We start from the raw sequence: 22,660 nt of genomic DNA on the forward strand, positions 1-22,660 counted from the left end.
GTTTGAAGCATACGCTGCACATTCATTTTAAAAACACATCACAACGTTCGCTTTTTTTGATTACTGCTAGCTGGAGACCTCATGAGAGCCAACACACATAATAAAACATCACTTACTGTACAAGGTCTGCTGTCATTAGGATGCCAACTGCTGGGATGTTCATATATTCCCATTTAGATGAAGAATGACTCATACATTTTTGAAGAAATGAGAGGTGGAACCAAGCGTCTTTTCTGTTGTTTTCGCTATCGTGTCAGATTACATCCTCGTCCTTCTACTATCCAGGTGAGAGGCATAATTTATGATCTAGAATAATGTTTGACAAGGAAGCAGCTGATGATGTCAACAATGGCCTGCAAGCTTGTGATCACTATATAGTTTGTCTGCTTTAGCGCTTGTAATAACAATTACACTAATACTGGGTTATTATTCAAATCAGGAAATGTAAATTGAATATTTGTGGCGCTTTTTGGATGTTTTAAGGGCGAAATAAAGGACCTCCTGTGTTTATTTACAAGTTAGAATGCATTAAAAAAATACATCATGATGATTGTGAACGATGGGCAAAAATTCCAAGAAAGTACTAATCGGTAAAAGAAAATTTAGTGCCATTGCTTAGCTTTGAAACAATTTAGTAAAATGCAGCCTCTTTTATATCTGACATTTTTACCGCACTCTTACAAACAAGTGTCAAACCTTGGAACAGTTTTGATTTCTTGAGCTCTTAAGACACCTCAGAAATGTTACTAATGAAAAAAAGCAATCACTGAAGTATTTCTTACTTAACTAATGTTACATTTGCTGTTATGATTTAAGAAGTCATTGGAGAATGACTGCAATTGATGCTGTGGGACTTGTGTAGCACTTGATGAGTTTTCATCAGTCCGACTGTTATGTAACCAACCATGTTACAAGCAACACGTTCTTTGATTGTAATGCAGACTACTGTGACTGATGAGGTGTATTATTGTTTTTGTATGCGAGAAACACAAATAAATCATGACTTAATACACTGAAGTTGTTGTGTGTTTGTTCATTTATTTTCCCCGGTTATCTACCTAAGTGCTCAATAATAATCGGTGTGCGATCACACAATAAAGATAAAAAATCAAAAGACTGATTCTTGCTTCATCCCTTAACAAAACAGCTGACATTCAGTCACTCATGGGTGGATTTCCAAACAAGTTGCTTAAATTGCAGAAGAGTCATTAACAATTAAGCGTCTAAAAAGTGTATGCACACTGTGTTTTTCTTACTTGAGTGTTTTCTAAAAAATATTTAAAAGTGTAAAACATATTTAACATAAAACTAAGTAGTTTGAGCAAACAAATATATGTAATAAAATAGAAAAAGGAAGTAGTTTGAATATTGTGTAGATATTGCTACAACCATTACATAACTCTTTAAATTCTACACATGACAATGTGAAAAGTTTTTATTTTTGCAACACATGTACTTAAGTATTCACAGCCTTTGCTCAATACTTTGTTGATGCACTTTTGGCAGCAATTACAGCCTCAAGTATTTTTGAATACGATGCCACCAGCTCGGCACACCTATCTTTGGGCAGTTTCACCCATTCCTCTTTGCAGCACCTCTCAAAATCCATTAGGTCGGCTGGGAAGCTTTGGTTTTCATCCAGGATGTCTCTACATTGCTGCATTCATCTTATTTAGTCTAGTCAGGGAGGTGACCAAGAAACCACACGTAATGCCTACATTAAACTGGACCCTTGCATTAAAGGACACACACAATTAAAATCATTCCTCTAAAAAAAAAAATGTTGTAAGTCACAGGAATAGAAATGGATATTCTATAACAATGTAATATGTTTACATGATCAGTTTTTTATGGTCATTGAATTTCCGTTTCATGAATACGAATTGTAAAACAAAACGATTAGTTTAGTTAAATTGTATTTTAAAACAAAAACTGAAAAACAAAGCCTTTTTTCAGTGTCAAAGAGCAATAACTGAGAAACGGTTTATTACTTGTTATATTTTATATAACAAAAATGAAAATCATTAGTCAGCAGAAACGGAAAAAAAATTAATTCAGTTATTGCTTTTGAACAAAGAAAAAAAGTACTACCTTGTTTTAATTTTTTTAAAAATTTAAACTCAAATACACTAATCGTTTTTGGGTTTTTTTCAATTTCCATCTACAAAACTGAAATTCAATGACCAAAAACTACACTGACTAATGACCAACTTGACAAAAAGATGCGTACAATTTGATCTCTTTAAAGAACAATATTTTATAAATAAATGTTTTATAACTGTACAGGACATCATATACACAAATTATCCATATGTAAACAATTGTGTTGTCTGAACAAATACTCCTGGAAGGTAACTTTAAGGCTGGTGACACTGAAAAATACATGCAAAAAACAAAACAGTTACATATTTATCTATCCACTTCTTATGCATGAACAACTTGTGGACGTCTGCATCTTCATCATATTTTTTTGTGAGTACAGTAACCTCTTAACATCTAGTGAAATGTTTTTTAATTAAACTAGAAACCAGATTTTGTAACAAATGTAGACCTACTAGATGTGATTTAAATGAGGCAAAGTGTAAATATCACATCACTGTACAACTCAACGTTTTGCTCAATAAATCTCAGAGGCAACTTAATCCTGCAAGGTTCTGTAGACTCTTAACAGGATATTGGAAAACATCTTGGAATATGTTGAACAGTATTTGTTCTTCTCCATCTTTACTCTATCTTCTTTTTAGCAGCGCTGAGGATCTGGGCCAGCAATACGCAGCTGAAACAGGCTGACACAATGTAGCTTGCAGTCGCAAGGGAGTTTCCTGTATCCTGCAAGAAAAAGTGAAAATTCACCTTTTTAGTGACAACCATAGCTAATGAGCGTGCATGATGTATAACTTCATACCTGCAGGGAGACACAAACGAGGCCAAGTGATGCGGCACATGTCAAGAACACTGACAGAGGCGACAGCTGACCTGTGTGGCCGTTACGATAGTTAGTTCTGGCCTGGAAAACCTGGAAACAACAATTCCAGTAAGTCATTCCTTCTATTGTTTTACATTCACTCTAGACATTAGAGCACACGCACGTATGCCCTCACCTTGCTTGCAATTAGTGCTGCCAAACTGGACGAGTGCATCGCTGAGATGATTTGTGCAGGGGCATACAATCCCAACAGGATGAGTGAAATCGCATAAACTGACACAAACAACATTCCTGTCAAATAAACATAAAGAAATAGAGTGAAACAATGTGATCATGTTAATCATTTGGCAATGAGTGAATACTGCCACTAGGTGGTACTCCTGCTTAGTGACCACTGAATAGACCACATTATTGTTTTAAGACCTTTCTTGAATGCTCTGACATGTTCAAAGCAAGTTTAAGAATCCCACCGATAGAAGAAGAAGAAGATAAGGAAAATGAACAATGAATGAAGTTTGTTACCAACAGAAGACTCGGTCTGTCAAAATGAACATGTTAATATGTATGAATCCATCATCATTGGTAATCTTTATTTTTTTATTTACACAAACTCAGAATGACTCAAAATCGGCATGCATGTGCAAATGGGAAGTTGATGCAGTAGTAAAGAAGCAAACGAGTCCATATGGAAGATGCTAGACAGCACATTTGCTCTACCAATGGGAACTTTGAGGACCAAAAAAAGCATGAAGGAATAGCCGAGTAAAATATGACACACACACTGCAGGAAACTGCAGAGCTTTCCTTTTACAGAATAACTTCCATTTTTAAATTATAGGGACGGCGTGGCGAAGTTGGTAGAGTGGCTGTGCCAGCAATCGGAGTGTTGCTGGTTACTGGGGTTCAATTCCCACCTTCTACCTTCCTAGTCACGTCCGTTGTGTCCTTGGGCAAGACACTTCACCCTTTGCCTCTGATGGCTGCTGGTTAGCGCCTTGCAGGGCAGCTCCCGCCATCAGTGTGTGAATGTGTGTGTGAATGGGTAAATGTGGAAATACTGTCAAAGCGCTTTGAGTACCTTGAAGGTAGAAAAGCGCTATACAAGTATAACCCATTTATCATAACACAAAAGGAATAACATATAAAATGGATGAATATTTGTTGAGAAAAACGTTTTTTTGTTAACATGAACATAATGTCAACATGGTTATTAAACACCTTTAAGTACATATATGTATATCCCCTTCTTTCTTGACTAATTGCACATAAAACATTTAATGCCATTAATATAGATTACAAATGATGTTTAATTGTGATTAATTTGATTAAACCTGTTAATAGTTTGACAGCACTGGTATAGAAAGAGGCTAATTGCGATTAATAAATATTAATCTATAGTTAATCTGTGATAATTGTATTTTTTTGGACCGTACAGCTATTAATCATGATTAATTGAAATTAATCCACAGTTAATGTGATTAATCAGATTAAACATGTCATTAGTTGGACAATCTTAGTATTGTAACATCCATCCACTTTCTACCGCTTGTCCCTTACGGGGTCACGGGGGGTGTTGGAGGCTATCTCACACCCTGGACAAATCGTACAGATTAATTCAAATTAATCCACAGTTAATCAGTGATAATCTCATTAAACATGTTAAATAATTTGGCAGCCCTAATACAGACACAGAATAATCTTGATTAATCAAAAAAAAAATGTAATGGTTTGACAACCCTATACGATACAGATTAATTGTGATTAAACTAAATTAATTCTCATTGAGTCTGTAATTAACCTGATTAAACATTTGAATTGTTTGACAGCCCTAACTATGGAAACGGATTAATCGTGATTAATCAAAAAATTCACGATCTGATTAATCTGATTAAAAATGTTAATAGTTTGACAGCCCTATACGATAGAGATTAATTGTGATTAATCAAAATGATTCACATTGATTCTGTGATTAACCTGATTAAACATGTCAATCGTTTGACAGCCCTAGAATAGAAACAGATTAATCCTGTTTAATCAAAATGAATCCATAATAAATCTATGATTAACCAGATTAAACATGTTAATCATTTTACAGTCCTAGTATAAACAGATTAATCGTTATTAATCAAAATTGATTCTGTGATTGACCTGATTTTAACATGTTAATCGTTTGACAGCCCTAGTATAGAATCGATCAATTGTGATTATTCCACAATGAATCTGTGATCAGCCTTATCAAACAGGTAATAGCTTGCCAGCCCTAGTGTTCTAGTATTTTCTAACCTCTGATGGTGTCTCCACGATAATGCAGAATAAGGAAGACAATCATTGCTGTCTGTGTCGTCAGGAAGAGCCTTTCCCCCCAGGCACTGCAGACACATGGAAGACAAGCACAAAAGGCTGTGGGCTCTGTACCGAGGATGTCGCTGTGGCTTGTGCAGCCCTTTGAGACACTTGTGATTTAGGGCTATATAAATAAACATTGATTGATTGATTGATTGATTGAAAAGGTATGTAACACTATAACTCAATAAGGAACATGTCAAACAGACAAGTGTGTCTTTAAACATGACCAGACCTGTGACAAGGTGATTCTCAAACTGTGTGGTAGGCCAAAGAACCACTTGATTAAAGTACAGTGTTTTATTTTCTTATATTAAAACACAGTGTTACTGTTCAAACTGAAGTGGCCAAAAATATTAAATATACTTGTTAAATATAACCTCTGTCTTGTTTTAATGAATACTTAGGCTTACTACGCTACTGTATTTTAATGTTGGTCATATTGATGGTACTTGGTATGATGGTGTTTTCTGAGGTGGTACTTGGTGAAAAAAGTTTGAGAACAATTGATCTATTGATTTACGCTTGACTTACAGCTGCAGGTATTACCGGCAACATCACCCTGGTAAAATAATCGCCTAACTCATTTTTTCCAAGTTTTTAAGAAAACAAAAAAACTTCACCAAAAGTTTAACAAATAACATATATTGATAATTTCACTCTACATGGGTGTACCAACGGATGGCTATTGGAATAGTAATAAAACTGTGTGTAATGTATGCAACTTAAGGGAAATAAATACATTTGGCAATTTTTTGAACATGCCTTTATGATTTAAGCAATATATGGTACTTATTTTGAAGGTGTCTAAATAAGAGTCACACAAGCCTGCCATAAACATGATCATGATGTTACTTCATAGTGTCATTAATGTTCATGACACTCTTATGTAGACACCTTCAAAATAAAGTGTTACCATATCATGATTAAGACACAAAGGCATGTTCAAAAAATTGCCCAAGTCATTTATTTCTCATAGGTCATTATCTTAAAGGGGTAAAATCACATGATCTGATCAACTGAGGATGTAGGTGATTTTACTATAGCTGACCGGCATCATGAGGAGATGATTTAGACTAAAACACTATTTCGACAAAAAATGACTCAGGCTATATTACTTTAACAGTGTGACAAATAGCCTAATAAACATTCCAAATGACAATTGCTTTAACATTTAATGCTCTGTTCCATTGACACCTAGAAGAGGTATTACTTAAACAAAATGTACTGTATATCATACTAGCTTCCGTTTGCCGTAGCACAGAACGGCACTGTATCGCCATTATAAATGGTTAGTAGTGTAAATGTACATACAAAAGAGGGAAGTTGTGGGCCATGGCGAACAGGACAGGTCCAGACGAGGCGTAAAGTTGCAGCAGGACGCAGGCCAGACTTAAGCCGTCTGCATTCCTTCTCCATAGAATCCTGAGCAGCTGCAGCAGTTGTGCTGCAGCAGAGGAATAAACAGGCACAGAACAAAATTACTTATGAATACATTATTAGTGCTGTAGAATTGTACTTAAACACTACTTGCGATTCCAACAGAGATATTTTTTGCCAAAAGTTGATGGGGAAAAACTGTGAATTACTAACTTGAACTCTACTTTATGCATATGGAAATGCATAAATATGCCTGGTGGGATACATCATGATCATCTGCAGCCATACTTCTCCCACTTGCTGCCCATTTACAAACCATTTCCATATGAGTTGGGAAATTGTGTTAGATGTAAATATAAACGTAATACAATGATTTGCAAATCATTTTCAACCCATATTCAATTGAATGCACTACAAAGACAAGATATTTGATGTTCAAACTGATAAACTTTTTTTTTTTTGCAAATAATCATTAACTTTAGAATATGATGCCAGCAACACGTGACAAAGAAGTTGGGAAAGGTGGCAATAAATACTGATAAAGTTGAGGAATGCTCATCAAACACTTATTTGGAACATCCCACAGGTGAACAGGCAAATTGGGAACAGGTGGGTGCCATGATTGGGTATAAAAGTAGATTCCATGAAACGCTCAGTCATTCACAAACAAGGATGGGGCGAGGGTCACCACTTTGTCAACAAATGTGTGAGCAAATTGTTGAACAGTTTAAGAAAAACCTTTCTCAACCAGCTATTGCAAGGAATTCAGGAATTTCACCATCTACGTCCGTAATATCATCAAAGGGTTCAGAAATTCTGGAGAAATCACTGCACATAAGCAGCTAAGCCCGTGACCTTCGATCCCTCAGGCTGTACTGCATCAACAAGCGACATCAGTGTGTAAAGGATATCACCACATGGGCTCAGGAACACTTCAGAAACCCACTGCCAGTAACTACAGTTGGTCGCTACATCTGTAAGTGCAAGTTAAAACTCTCCTATGCAAGGCGAAAACCGTTTATCAACAACACCCAGAAACGCCGTCGGCTTCGCTGGGCCTGAGCTCATCTAAGATGGACTGATACAAAGTGGAGAAGTGTTCTGTGGTCTGACGAGTCCACATTTAGAATTGTTTTTGGAAACTGTGGACGTCGTGTCCTCCGGACCAAAGAGGAAAAGAACCATCCGGATTGTTATAGGCGCAAAGTTGAAAAGCCAGCATCTGTGATGGTATGGGGGTGTATTAGTGCCCAAGACATGGGTAACTTACACATCTGTGAAGGAGCCATTAATGCTGAAAGGTACATACAGGTTTTGGAGCAACACATGTTGCCATCCAAGCAACGTTACCATGGACGCCCCTGCTTATTTCAGCAAGACAATGCCAAGCCACGTGTTACATCAACGTGGCTTCATAGTAAAAGAGTGCGGGTACTAGACTGGCCTGCCTGTAGTCCAGACCTGTCTCCCATTGAAAATGTGTGGCGCATTACGAAGCCTAAAATACCACAACGGAGACCCCCGGACTGTTGAACAACTTAAGCTGTACATCAAGCAAGAATGGGAAAGAATTCCACCTGAGAAGCTTAAAAAATGTGTCTCCTCAGTTCCCTAACGTTTACTGAGTGGTGTTAAAAGGAAAGGCCATGTAACACAGTGGTGAACATGCCCTTTCTCAACTACTTTGGCACGTGTTGCAGCCATGAAATTCTAAGTTAATTATTTGCAAAAAAAAAAAAAGTTTATGAGTTTGAACATCAAATATCTTGTCTTTGTAGTGCATTCAATTGAATATGGGTTGAAAATGATTTGCAAATCATTGTATTCCGTTTATATTTACATCTAACACAATTTCCCAACTCATATGGAAACGGGGTTTGTAGCTCGCTGTTTTTGTGTTAGCTTATTTTGCAATGGTTGTCGTTAGCTTCTTCGAGGTGTTCCCTGGTGGTGGCTAATTAACTAGTTAACTATTGACCACTGTTCGATTGGGGATTATAATGAAGTGTGTTTATTGCGTAAAGGTATGACACATGGTGAAGTCTGTGTGTGTACAGTGTTGATGTCATCACTATGCCTTGGGTCAGCATCAAACAGAACACCACTGCGTGTTGTCAATAGACACAATCACGCACTGATCGAACCATTGTCGCGTCCAAACTCAGCATTAATAAAGTACATATCTAGTCTTACCAAAAACCACGTCCAAAAGAATCCACACTCCGATGATTTTGTTGAGGACAAACGTCGAACAGGGCACTACAAAAAGACAATAATAGTTGTCACGCGGGAAAAGCTACAATTAAAGTGCAGACTGCACTTGAACGCAACACTCAGCATGTTTAGTCTACACACGTGCAACTTTTAAAGCAAATCGGACATGAAAGAAACAAGAACACATGGATGACCTCACCGTGAAATCTGGAGTTGATGAAAAACTCCACGTAACATTTCTCTGGCATTAAATGTGCGACCAGGAAGTCTTTGACGGGAGACATGTTGACGAGCCACCGACTACCACGAGGGGAGGGGTCAAGGGCTCCCTCGAACTTTACATGGACTGATGGGACGTCTCTTGTTGCATCTTGTATTTCTATACAACATCCTTTCAAGATTCATACATTGGACAATTAGACTTGTCCAGGGTGTACCCCGCCTTCCGCCCGAATGCAGCTGAGATAGGCTCCAGCACCCCTCCGCGACCCCGAAAGGGACAATTGATTGATTGATTGATTGAAACTTGTATTAGTAGCTGGTTGCACAGCGAAGTACATATTTCGTACAATTGACCACTAAATGGTAACACCTCAATAAGTTTTTCAACTTGTTTAAGTCGGTGTCCACGTTAATCAATTCATGGCAAGCGGTAAATAAATGGATGGATGGATTTTAAGTCCACAGGAGCATTTTTTTTTTATTACAAAAACTAGTTTACGCTGCGGTGTGAACAATTTCCGGTGTCAAAAACGTAAATGTCACCATGCAAATAAGGACTTTTTAAATTTACATTTTGACTGTGGCGAATGGATAATAGGTCCAAGTTGATGGAGAATATATTACATTTTAACTTTTTTATTTACTTAATTTATTTATTTAATAATGTTCACATCACATGTATTCCAACTAAATTAGCCAAAAATGACCAAAAAACCCACAAAACGGATGAAACAAATTGATCAAAAATGCCAATAGGATCCCACAATGATCTTAATATAAACTGTCGCAATCCTTTCTGTCAGATGTTCAATGCTGTAGGAAAAAAACCAACTCAAATAAACCTCTGCAAAAAAAAATAAATAAATAAAATAAATGTATATATATTTACAATATATAAAGTATATATACATATATACACACACATTATATATATATATATATATATATATATATATATATATATATATATATATATATATATATATATATATATATATATATACACATATGTATATATATATGTGTATATATATACATATACATATGTATATATATATATATATGTACATGTATGTATGTATGTATATACGTGTATATATATACACACACACACACACACATATATATATATATATATATATATATATAAACACACTTCATTATACACACACACACATGTATATATATATATATATATATATATATATATATATATATATATATATATATATATATATATATATATATATATATATATATATATATATATATATATAAACACACTCACACACATATATATATATATATATATATATATATATATATATATACATGTGTGTGTGTGTATAATGAAGTGTGTTATATATATATATATATATATATATATATATATATATATATATATATATATATATATATATATATATATATATATACATATATATATATATATATATATATATATATATATATATATATATATACATGTGTGTGTGTGTATAATGAAGTGTGTTTATATATATATATATATATATATATATATATATATATATATATATATATATATATATATATATATATATATATATATATATATATATATATATATGTGTGTGTGTGTGTGTGTGTGTGTATAATGAAGTGTGTTTATTGCGTAAAGGTATGACACATGGTGAAGTCTGTGTGTGTACAGTGTTGATGTCATCACTATGCCTTGGGTCAGCATCAAACAGAACACCACTGCGTGTTGTCAATAGACACAATCACGCACTGATCGAACCATTGTCGCGTCCAAACTCAGCATTAATAAAGTACATATGTAGTTTTACCAAAAACCACGTCCAAAAGAATCCACACTCCGATGATTTTGTTGAGGACAAACGTCGAACAGGGCACTACAAAAAGACAATAACAGTTGTCACGCGCGAAAAGCTACAAAGTGCAGACTGCACTTGAACGCAACATTCAGCATGTTTAGTCTACACACGTGCAACTTTTAAAGCAAATCGGACATGAAAGAAACAAGAACACATGGATGACCTCACCGTGAAATCTGAAGTTGATGAAAAACTCCACGTAACATTTCTCTGGCATTAAATGTGCGACCAGGAAGAATACACAAACCCCGTTTCCATATGAGTTGGGAAATTGTGTTAGATGTAAATATAAAACGGAATACAATGATTTGCAAATAATTTTCAACCCATATTCAGTTGAATATGCTACAAAGACAACATATTTGATGTTCGAACTGATAAACATTTTTTTTGTGCAAATAATCATTAACTTTAGAATTTGATGCCAGCAACATGTGACAAAGTTGGGAAAGGTGGCAATAAATACTGATAAAGTTGAGGAATGCTCATCAAACACTTATTTGGAACATCCCACAGGTCAACAGGCAAATTGGGAACAGGTGGGTGCCATGATTGGGTATAAAAGTAGATTCCATGAAATGCTCAGTCATTCACAAACAAGGATGGGGCGAGGGTCACCACTTTGTCAACAAATGCGTGAGCAAATTGTTGAACAGTTTAAGAAAACCCTTTTTCAACCAGCTATTGCAAGGAATTTAGGGATTTCACCATCTATGGTCTGTAATATCATCAAAGGGTTCAGAGAATCTGGAGAAATCACTGCACGTAAGCAGCTAAGCCCGTGACCTTCGATCCCTCAGGCTGTACTGCATCAACAAGCGACATCAGTGTGTAAAGGATATCACCACATGGGCTCAGGAACACTTCAGAAACCCACTGTCAGTAACTACAGTTGGTCGCTACATCTGTAAGTGCAAGTTAAAACTCTCCTATGCTAGGCGAAAACCGTCTATCAACAACACCCAGAAACGCAGTCGGCTTCGCTGGGCCTGAGCTCATCTAAGATGGACTGATACAAAGTGGAAAAGTGTTCTGTGGTCTGACGAGTCCACATTTAGAATTGTTTTTGGAAACTGTGGACGTCGTGTCCTCCGGACCAAAGAGGAAAAGAACCATCCGGATTGTTATAGGCGCAAAGTTGAAAAGCCAGCATCTGTGATGGTATGGGGGTGTATTAGTGCCCAAGACATGGGTAACTTACACATCTGTGAAGGCGCCATTAATGCTGAAAGGTACATACAGGTTTTGGAGCAACATATGTTGCCATCCAAGCAACGTTACCATGGACGCCCCTGCTTATTTCAGCAAGACAATGCTAAGCCACGTGTTACATCAACGTGGCTTCATAGTAAAAGAGTGCGGGTACTAGACTGGCCTGCCTGTAGTCCAGACCTGTCTCCCATTGAAAATGTGTGGCGCATTATGAAGCCTAAAATACCACAACGGAGACCCCCGGACTGTTGAACAACTTAAAGGCCTACTGAAGTGATTTTTTTTTATTTAAACGGGAATAGCAGATCCATTCTATGTGTCATACTTGATCATTTCGCGATATTGCCATATTTTTGCTGAAAGGATTTAGTAGAGAAAATCGACGATAAAGTTCGCAACTTTTGCTCGCTGATAAAAAAAAAGCCTTGCCTGTACCGGAAGTAGCGTGACGTCACAGGAGCTAGTATTCCTCACAATTCCCCGTTGTTTACAATGGAGCGAGAGAGATTCGGACCGAGAAAGTGATGATTACCCCATTAATTTGAGCGAGGATGAAAGATTCGTAGATGAGGAACGTTACAGTGAATGACTTGAGAGGCAGCGATGGACGTATCTTTTTTCGCTCTGACCGTAACTTAGGTACAAGCTGGCTCATTGGATTCCACACTCTCCTTTTTCTATTGTAGATCACAGATTTGTATTTTAAACCACCTCGGATACTATATCCTCTTGAAAATGAGAGTCGAGAACGCGAAATGGACATTCAGTGCCTTTTATCTCCACGACGATACATCAGCGAAATGCTTTAGCTACGAGCTAACGTGATATCATCTTGCTTTAACTGCATATAGAAACAAAAGAAATAAACCCCTGACGGGAAGTATAGATAGAAAATAAACAATACTATTAAAACGTGGACATGTAAATACACGGTTAATGCTTTCCAGGCTGGCGAAGGTTAACAATGCTGTGCTAACGACGCCATTGAAGCTAACTTAGCAACCAGACTGCACAGAGCTAGGCTAAAAACATTAGCTTTCCACCTACGCCAGCCAGCCCTCATTTGCTCATCAACACCCGTGCTCACCTGCGTTCCAGCGATCGGCAGAAGGACGAAAGACTTCACCCGATGCGTTTGGCGGCCCGGAGACGTAGGAAGTCAAGGTGAAGTCGGCGGCTAGCGCGGCTAGCGCTCCAACAAAGTCCTCCTGGTTGTGTTGCTGTAGTCCGCTGCTAATACACTGATCCCACCTACAACTGTCTTCTTTGCAGCCTTCATTGTTCATTAAAAAAATTGCAAAAGATGTCCAGAATACTGTGGAATTATGAAATGAAAACAGAGCTTTTTGTATAGGATTCTACGTGGTACCATAACTTCCGTTACTCGGACTTCATCACGCGCAAACGTCATCATACCGCGATGTTTCAGCCGGATATTTCCCGGGAATTTTAAAATGTCACTTTATAAGTTAACCCGGCCGTATTGGCATGTGTTGCAATGTTAAGATTTCATCATTGATATATAAACTATCAGACTGCGTGGTCGGTAGTAGTGGCTTTCAGTAGGCCTTTAAGCTGTACATCAAGCAAGAATGGGAAAGAATTCCACCTGAGAAGCTTCAAAAATGTGTCTCCTCAGTTCCCAAACGTTTACTGAGGGTTGTTAAAAGGAAAGGCCATGTAACACAGTGGTGAACATGCCCTTTCACAACTAGTTTGGCACGTGTTGCAGCCATGGAATTCTAAGTTAATTATTATTTGCACAAAAAAATTAAAGTTTATGAGTTTGAACATCAAATATCTTGTCTTTGTAGTGCATTCAAATTAATATGGGTTGAAAAGGATTTGCAAATCCTTGTATTCCATTTATATTTACATCTAACACAATTTCCCAACTCATATGGTTATATATGAGTTGGGACAAATGCAGAGGACAAATTTCACCACATCTAGTGTGTGTGTGACAATCATTGGTACTTTAATCTTTAATCTTAATATATATATATATATATATATATATATATATATATATATATATATATATATATATATATATATATATATATATATATATATATATATATATATATATATATATATATATATATATATGGGGTGGGAGAAAAAATTGATTCGAATTCGAATCGCGATTCTGACGTTGTGCGATTCAGAATAGATTCTCATTTTTTAAAAATCTATTTTTTTTAAAAAATAATTTTTTAATTTTTTTTAAATTTTTTATTAATCAATCCAACAAAACAATACACAGCAATACCATAACAATGCAATCCCTCTTTGACATTATCATTAGACATTAAAATAAAAAAGAACAATAGTGTCACAGTGGCTTACACTTGCATCGCATCTCATAAACTTGACAACACACTGTGTCCAATATTTTCACAAAGATAAAATAAGTCATATTTTTGGTTCATTTAATAGTTAAAACAAATTTACATCATTGCAAACAGTTGATAAAACATTGTCCTTTACAATTATAAAAGCTTTTTACAAAAATCTACTACTCTGCTTGCATGTCAGCAGACTGGGGTAGATCCTGCTGAAATCCTATGTATTGAATGAATAGAGAATCCTTTTGAATCTTGGCAAAAATCTTACCCACACGATTATCAAATGTAATAGGAAAATTCATTCATACTGACCAAACTGGCTTCATAGAAGGTCGACAATCTTCAGACAATACAAGGAAATTGTTTAATGTTATTTACTATGCTAGAAGTCTCCCTTATGCCACAGCAGTATGTACTGCTGATGCGGAGAAGGCATTCGACCGCATAAACTGGTCATTTATGTTTTGCACATTACGTAAATTTGGATTTGGAGATAATTTTATACAATGGATTAAGATGCTTTATACAAGGCCCATGGCATCCGTCAAAACCAATAATCATATTTCAGAAGCTTTTTTGTTAAAAAGAGGAGTAAAACAGGGATGTCCTGCATCTGGATTATTATTTAATTTGGTTATTGAACCCTTAGCCGCAAAAATAAGAAGTGAAAATAATATTCATGGTATAAATATTGGCTCTTAGTATAATAAGCTATCGATGTATTGTGACGACATAATTGTTTTACCTGTCACATGTTAACTCCTGTCTTCTTTATATCAATAATGTCATCACTGAATATGGCTGTTTATCAGGGTATAAAGTTAATTGGAACAAATGTGACATATTACCACTTAATAAACACTGCAAGAAATTACAAGTTCAGAACTCAAAAATGTAATTGTATTGCATTATTATGGTATATATATATATATATATATATATATATATATATATATATATATATATATATATATATATATATATATATATATATATATATATATATATATATATATATATATATATGCATATATATATGCATATATATATATGCATATATATGCATATACTGTGTGTATATATATATATGCATATATATGCACATATATGCATATATATATATATGCATAAATATATGCATATATATACATATATACAGTATATATATGCATATATATATATGCATATACTGTATATATATGCATATATATGCATATATATATGCATATGCATACATACATATATATGCATATATATGCATATATACACATATATGCATATATACATATATATACACATATATACATATATATACACATATATGCATATATACATATATATACACATATATGCATATGCACATATATGCATATACATATATATATATACATATATATATATATATACATATATATATATACATATATACATATATATATATATACATATACATACATATATATATATATATGTATATATATACATATATATACATATATATATATATATATATATATATACATATATATATATATATATATATACATATATATATATATACATATATATATATATATATATATACATATATATATATATATATATATATACATATATATATATATACATATATATATATATATATATATATATACATATATATATACATATACATATATATATATATACATATATATATATATACATATATATATATATATACATATATATATATACATATACATATATATATACATATATACATATATATATATACATATATATATATATATATATACATTATATATATATATATATATATATATATATATATATATATATATATATATATATATATATATATATATATATATATATATATATATATATATATATATATATATATATATGAGATCTACAAGAGATTGAACGGCCAAATTAGACAGAATTAGATAAGTAATTAAAACATTTTTTATGTGTCATTGATTGATTGAGTAATAAATAAATCAGGAAATAATTACATCCAAATTAATTAAATTGTGACATAGTTAATTAAATCACGAAATTCAATAATTAAGTGACACATTTAGATATGTATTTATTCATTTAATTGTGTCCCATTTGGCACCTCAATACAAGACTGCTTTACAAAAACAGTGGACTTATGTTAAATACTGACCATTAAATATCAAAACAAAAATACTGTGACATTTGTTATATTTATTTCAGGTATAACTAGTTTTATAAGACAAATCTGTTTAAAGTGGAAAACATTTTCACAATAGTTTTGGGGAAGCTGACATTTTTTTCATCATGCCTGTATGAGTGAAGAGTTTTAAATGACTTAAGGGTTATGGATACAAAATAAGTCCTTTTGACGTATTTTCATATACAGTAAATGTATATAATATCACCAACCATGTACAGATAATGTACATTATTATTTTCTACAGCCAATATATAAAATGTCTGTGAAGGGCTGTTTTCCAAAGTGCTCCTGTTGGCTAATGAAAACAAATGTTGGATTTTAGCCACACCCACAACTCTGAATTCTAGGAAAAGGGCTAGGCAGGCATAGTAGGAGCATGACTCACCAAAACATCATAAAGAGACAAGTTTGTGTATTTTGCAGTCAAATTTCTATCCATCCATCCATTTTCTACCACTTGTCCCTCTAGGGTTCGCAGGGGTGCTGGAGCCTGTCCCAGCTGCACTCGGGTGGAAGGCGGGGTACACCCTGGACAAGTCGCCTCCTCATCACAGGGCCATCACAGATAGACAGACAACATTCACACACTAGGGACAATTTACCGTTGCTAATCTGGAATAAATCAACTACATATTTAAAAGTTGCCACTGGTGAAATCAAAATAAAACCGCTTCTTGCTTAAAATAACGTTTATTTTAAAAAAACAGGTTTAATTTTAAACAGATGGAAATTTAATTATTAAGCCATTTAAATTGTTGTTGCTCAAACTACTGCAAGTTTATAAATGTTGCCAATAAATATAATTTACAATAAGTGTTAAACAGGAATGATGAACTGACAGACCAACAAAATGCATTTTCTCCAGAACATTCTGCAACGATGTAACGTAATTATTCCTCACAATGGACCAAACATACCACTGAAGCTTCTCCACCTCCAAATGACCATTCTTAAAGCATTAAACTAGACCATTGAGCTTTTACGGCACACCCGGCTGTCTGTAATTAAACAGTAGGCCATAAAATGTAATCTGATCTTCACTCTTCTTTTGAGTGGAGAGTATTCACTATATCTGCCTTTGGCGCTATAATTCTGTTGGTGTTCTTTCCATCTGATTACTTTCCAGTTATGCAAACACAACCGTCCGTAAAAACATGCTAAATAAAATTAACTGTATAATACATTTTATTAGGTAATGTGTACTGAATATTGATCTAATTGCATGTTATGAAATATTACTTAAAATATTAATTTAAACTGCCTCGCACACTGGAAAGAAAAAAAAAGAAGAATTTTATGCCCCACATTAATACTTGTGATACTTTCAATGTTATTAAAAATAAACAAACACTTAAGTTCCATGTCACATTTAAGTCATGTCCCTGGGTTATCACTCTGTCATGTGTTGAGAGTTACAACAAAAAATGGTATAGCCATTCAGTGGAAGGACCGAGATATTTGTTTGTGTAAACTAACGGTACTACTCATAAACTGCCGCACACAAAAGGCTGAGCTGAGCGTCTGTTACAACATGCACCCTTCAGTGTCACCTGTGCTATAACTTTCCTGACTAACACACAACATGGTGGTGCTGTTTGTAGAATTGACTTAAATATTCTCGCACGGCCCGACGCACTCCACAAACATGTGGTGTTTAACTGAATCACCATAAAATGTGATCACACTGTAACAGGACAGACAAGCACGTGCATGTCAAATTTGACTAAGATCAGGCCAGGATTTCACAACAAATTGTCCATAAGTAGGGATAGGTACCGAATTTGGTACTCTCATAGGAACAAACCGAATCCCGTCGGTACTACTGGGTATCGGTTCACTTAAAATCAAACGCTGCCATATTTCGATACGTTTGTTGCTTGTGACGTCACGTCCATTTGCAGACTAAACACAAACAATTGGCAAGGCAACAATCGCTCAAGCAGCACTCAAAGCAGACTCAGACAAACTGCCTTTAAATAATGTTGCAATTTTCAATGCTAAACAAGCAAGTATGTATGACTGATAGAACATACTCAAATGTAAAGTTAGGCTCCATGTTCCAAAATGTGCTTGCTGATGCTAATTTTGGCTTTGCTATTAATATGCTACTGTTTAGCATGAGTGATTTTGAATGGCGATTTCAACACCTCCAAATGAATGAAAACTATAATTGACATGCACTGTACAATCAAAGTTTGTAATAGGTTCAATACTTGCAGTATAAACACTTTGTAGGGAACACCATTAGAATAGACAGGCATACAAAGACTACTTCCTAGCTAGGCAAGACACCATAGTCTACACTACTGCCATCTAACGTGTAAGTGCATCTGCATGCAAAGTTTACTATATACTATTTGCAAATGAGACTCAGAAATGTAATAACTTAGAAAACAAGATATAACAAATGGACAGCACAGTTATAATTAGCCCATGTTTGAATGTTACAAAAAAATGCTATTAAAAAATACAATTTATTAACTCAAGTACTGGAATTGAGTACTGGTATCGATCACCAGGTGCTGGGAATTGCCACTTTTAAATTTTTATGTTTTATATTTATGGCCATTTTACAATTTTTTTGGATATCATTTTTTTTATTCCTAGCAAAACAATACATGAAGCTAGGTAAACACAAATCTACAGCGCTAAATATATCCTGTGGTGTATCCCAGGGATCAATACTAGGACCAAAAGTGTTCAATCTTTATATAATCAGAATCAGAATCAGAATAGTTTTTATTGCCATTGTTTGAGAACGGGTTCACAAACTAGGAATTTTTCTTGGTGCAATCGTGCAACATAAAACACATATAACACAGATTTGGTAATAACAAGAGCTCTAACTGAGCTATCAGATCTTGTTATAGACTTAGAAAGGAATTCAAAGGAGCTACTATTAGGAGTTATTGTTCATGTGCCTGATTGCCAAGGGGAAAAAACTGTTCAGGTGGCGGGAGGTGTGGGTCTGGAGAGGTGAGAATAGTTTGTGACCAGGGTGAGAAGAGTCAGCTGTGATCCGACCCACACGCCTCCTGGTCCTGGAGGAGAACAGGTCCTGGAGGGATGGGAGCTTGCAGCCAATCACCTTCTCAGCAGCACGTGCGATGCGCACCTCATTGAACTGAATGTATGAGGTCACAGTGTCTGTATACTCGTCCAGATTGTCCGTGGCTGCTCCAATTGCCTCCCAGTCTGTCGTCTCCAAACATGCACGCAGCTCCTCCACAGCCTTGGCGGTGAAACACTTAATAGTCCTCATAACAGGTTTAGCCAGTTTCAGTCTGTCTGTATGAAGGGATTAAGTGCACCATCAAGTGATCTGATAGTCCTAGAGCAGCGTGCTGGACTGCATGATATGCCTTGCTTATTGTAGTGTAACAGTGATCCAAAGTGTTCTCCTCTCTGGTCGGGCATTTAATAAACTGCCTATACTTAGGTAATTCCTGGCTCAAATTTCCCTTGTTAAAGTCACCAAGCACGATAACAAGATCTTGTAAATGACATTTGTAATGACAAGCTTATAAATGACATTTGTAATGACAAGTTTATAAATGACATTTGTAAAGTTACAAAAGATTTAAAGTTAGTATTATTCGCACACGATACAACAGTGTTTTGTTCAGGGGAGAACACACAGAAGCTAATACAAATAAAAGAAATTAACAAATTAAAAAGACTAGCAATCCTTAAACCTCAGTGAAACTAAAATAATGCTATTCGGTAACCGTAGAAGAGAAAGTCAAACACAAACGCAAATAGACGGAATAGAAATTTAAAGAGTAAATTAAATCAAATTTCTAGGTATAATGATTGATAATAAAACGAACTGGAAATCTCAAGAAACATGTCAATAATGAATAAAGCTAAACATGCAAACCAAAAATCACTCCATATTCTCTACTGCTCGCTAGTGTTACCATATCTGAGTTATTGTGCAGAAATATGGGGAAACAACTACAAATGTGCACTACAGTCACTAACAGTGTTACAAAAAAGATCAGTTAGATATAGAGAACATTCAAACCCTTTATTCATTGAATCGAAAATACTGAAATTTCAAGACATAGGGAATTTGCAAAAAGCTACAATTATGCACAAAGCAAACTATAACCTGCTACCCAAGAATGTACAACAATTATTCTCAACAAGAGGGGAAATATAACCTTCAAGAAAACTGCAATTTAAACATTTGTATGCACTAAATTGGCCCTAGTGTGTGAATGTGAGTGTAAATGTTGTCTGTCTATCCGTGTTGGTCCTGTGATGAGGCGGCTACTTGTCCAGCGTGTAGCCAGTCTTCTGCCCGGATGCAGCTGAGATAGGCTCTAGCACCCCCCGCGACCCCGAAAGGGACACGCGGTAGAAAATGGATGGATGGATGCACATACATCACTTTAGTATATCTGTATGTGGAATTAAATTATGGAATGGATTAAGCAAATAAAGCAAACAATGTACTAATATGATCCACTTCAAGAAACTCTTCAAACTTAAAGTGTTTACAAAGTAAAAAGAAGAAAAATCATGATAAACATTCTGAATTTATTCCATCCATCCATTCATTTTCTAGATAATCTTATCTATCTTACCATATGAAATATAACTTACTTAACTCATTATTATTTATTTATAATGTTATTACTTATGGAGTATATTGTGAATACATTGAGAACAGGAAGTGAACAATGTGTTAGCAACTGCCATATAAAGGAAAAGGGGTAGCATTAAATAAGCTCTGCTTCTTCCTACTCCTTTTTGAACATGTTGAATTGAGAAACTGGAAATTGTGATGCATCATGTTGTATGCTTGCATGTTTGAGATAAACTCTAACACAAATAAAACATTTTCCTTGTTTTTAATGAATACTTGGGCCTACTACGATACTGTATTTTAATGTTGGTCATTATGGTGGTACTTGGAGAGCCAAGTGTTTTGTGTTTATTCATTTATTTAACACATTTGAAAGCGGTAGAAAATGGATGGATGGAAAACAACCCCAGTTGGCTAAAGTGCTGTACAGACATAAGAAACAATTAAAACAAATAGTGCAAGCAGTGTCACGTTTACATTGTAACACAGAAGGATGAATAGTAAAATGTACCTTATAAAAAGTGCTAAATATAATACATAAAAATACTCAAATTTAATAAATAAAAATGTACAAAAGAAGAAATAAAATGACCAAGATGTCCTGCCTAATTGGAATTGAACACCGTCAAGTAAAAATATGTTTTTAGCCATTTGAGAACCACTTTTCATGTTTACCTTTTGTAAATGACTTCACTAAAATACAAGAAAAGACCAACCTTGTGTACTTTTTGGAGGACATTTAGATGTTAGCTGTCCAGTTTTGCACAAGTAAGCGCGCTGCAGGACTGCTTGTATCGGACATTTTAGATGCAAGCTGATATCATCAGATACTTTGTTGTAATTTGCTGATATTGGGTCGATATTCAATGTCAGTATCAGATTGGGACACCCCTAAGCTAAACATCTGCTTGTCACATTGACTCAGGATATCATATCAGTAAAAATTGTATAAATATGAGGCATTTATACATGAACATTCTTATACAGTATATTTACTGTAGCCATCAATGCGACGTGGCTCACAATGAAAAGGAGTTTGACACTCCTGCCGTAAGTCAATGAGCATTTGTCTAGGGATGCCCAAACGTGAGGATCTGTAATACAATTGCATGTCTTCCAACTGCAACTCAATGGAAACACTCATAAAACTCACTGCGGTTATTAGCTAGCAGCCTAGTGGTGTGGTTGTAGGAAACCAAACCTATTCAAGAAACACCACTTCTTCATGCTTTGGCATGATATGCAGAGTTTGTCATACTGCAAACCAGTCGGTCAATGAAACATTGTTTCTGTTCTTAACCGTGTCCAAAGTCCAACGTGTGCTCTGTGACC

General features: G+C 34.9%; 1 protein-coding gene across 1 annotated transcript; it reads right to left on the reverse strand.

Moving 5' to 3' along the window:
- Nucleotides 1-2,209: 2,209 nt before the first annotated feature.
- LOC133649700 (mannose-P-dolichol utilization defect 1 protein-like) lies at nucleotides 2,210-9,342 on the reverse strand. Its single transcript, XM_062046352.1, has 7 exons — nucleotides 9,063-9,342; nucleotides 8,843-8,908; nucleotides 6,584-6,716; nucleotides 5,210-5,295; nucleotides 3,102-3,217; nucleotides 2,906-3,016; nucleotides 2,210-2,829 (listed from the first exon to the last, which is right to left on the reverse strand). Exons 1-7 carry the CDS (start codon nucleotides 9,145-9,147, stop codon nucleotides 2,725-2,727), a joined length of 702 nt encoding a protein of 233 aa, XP_061902336.1. The 5' UTR covers nucleotides 9,148-9,342; the 3' UTR covers nucleotides 2,210-2,724.
- Nucleotides 9,343-22,660: the final 13,318 nt, after the last annotated feature.

Source organism: Entelurus aequoreus, linkage group LG05 (assembly GCF_033978785.1).
Source record: "Entelurus aequoreus isolate RoL-2023_Sb linkage group LG05, RoL_Eaeq_v1.1, whole genome shotgun sequence".
Lineage (NCBI taxonomy): Eukaryota > Metazoa > Chordata > Actinopteri > Syngnathiformes > Syngnathidae > Entelurus > Entelurus aequoreus.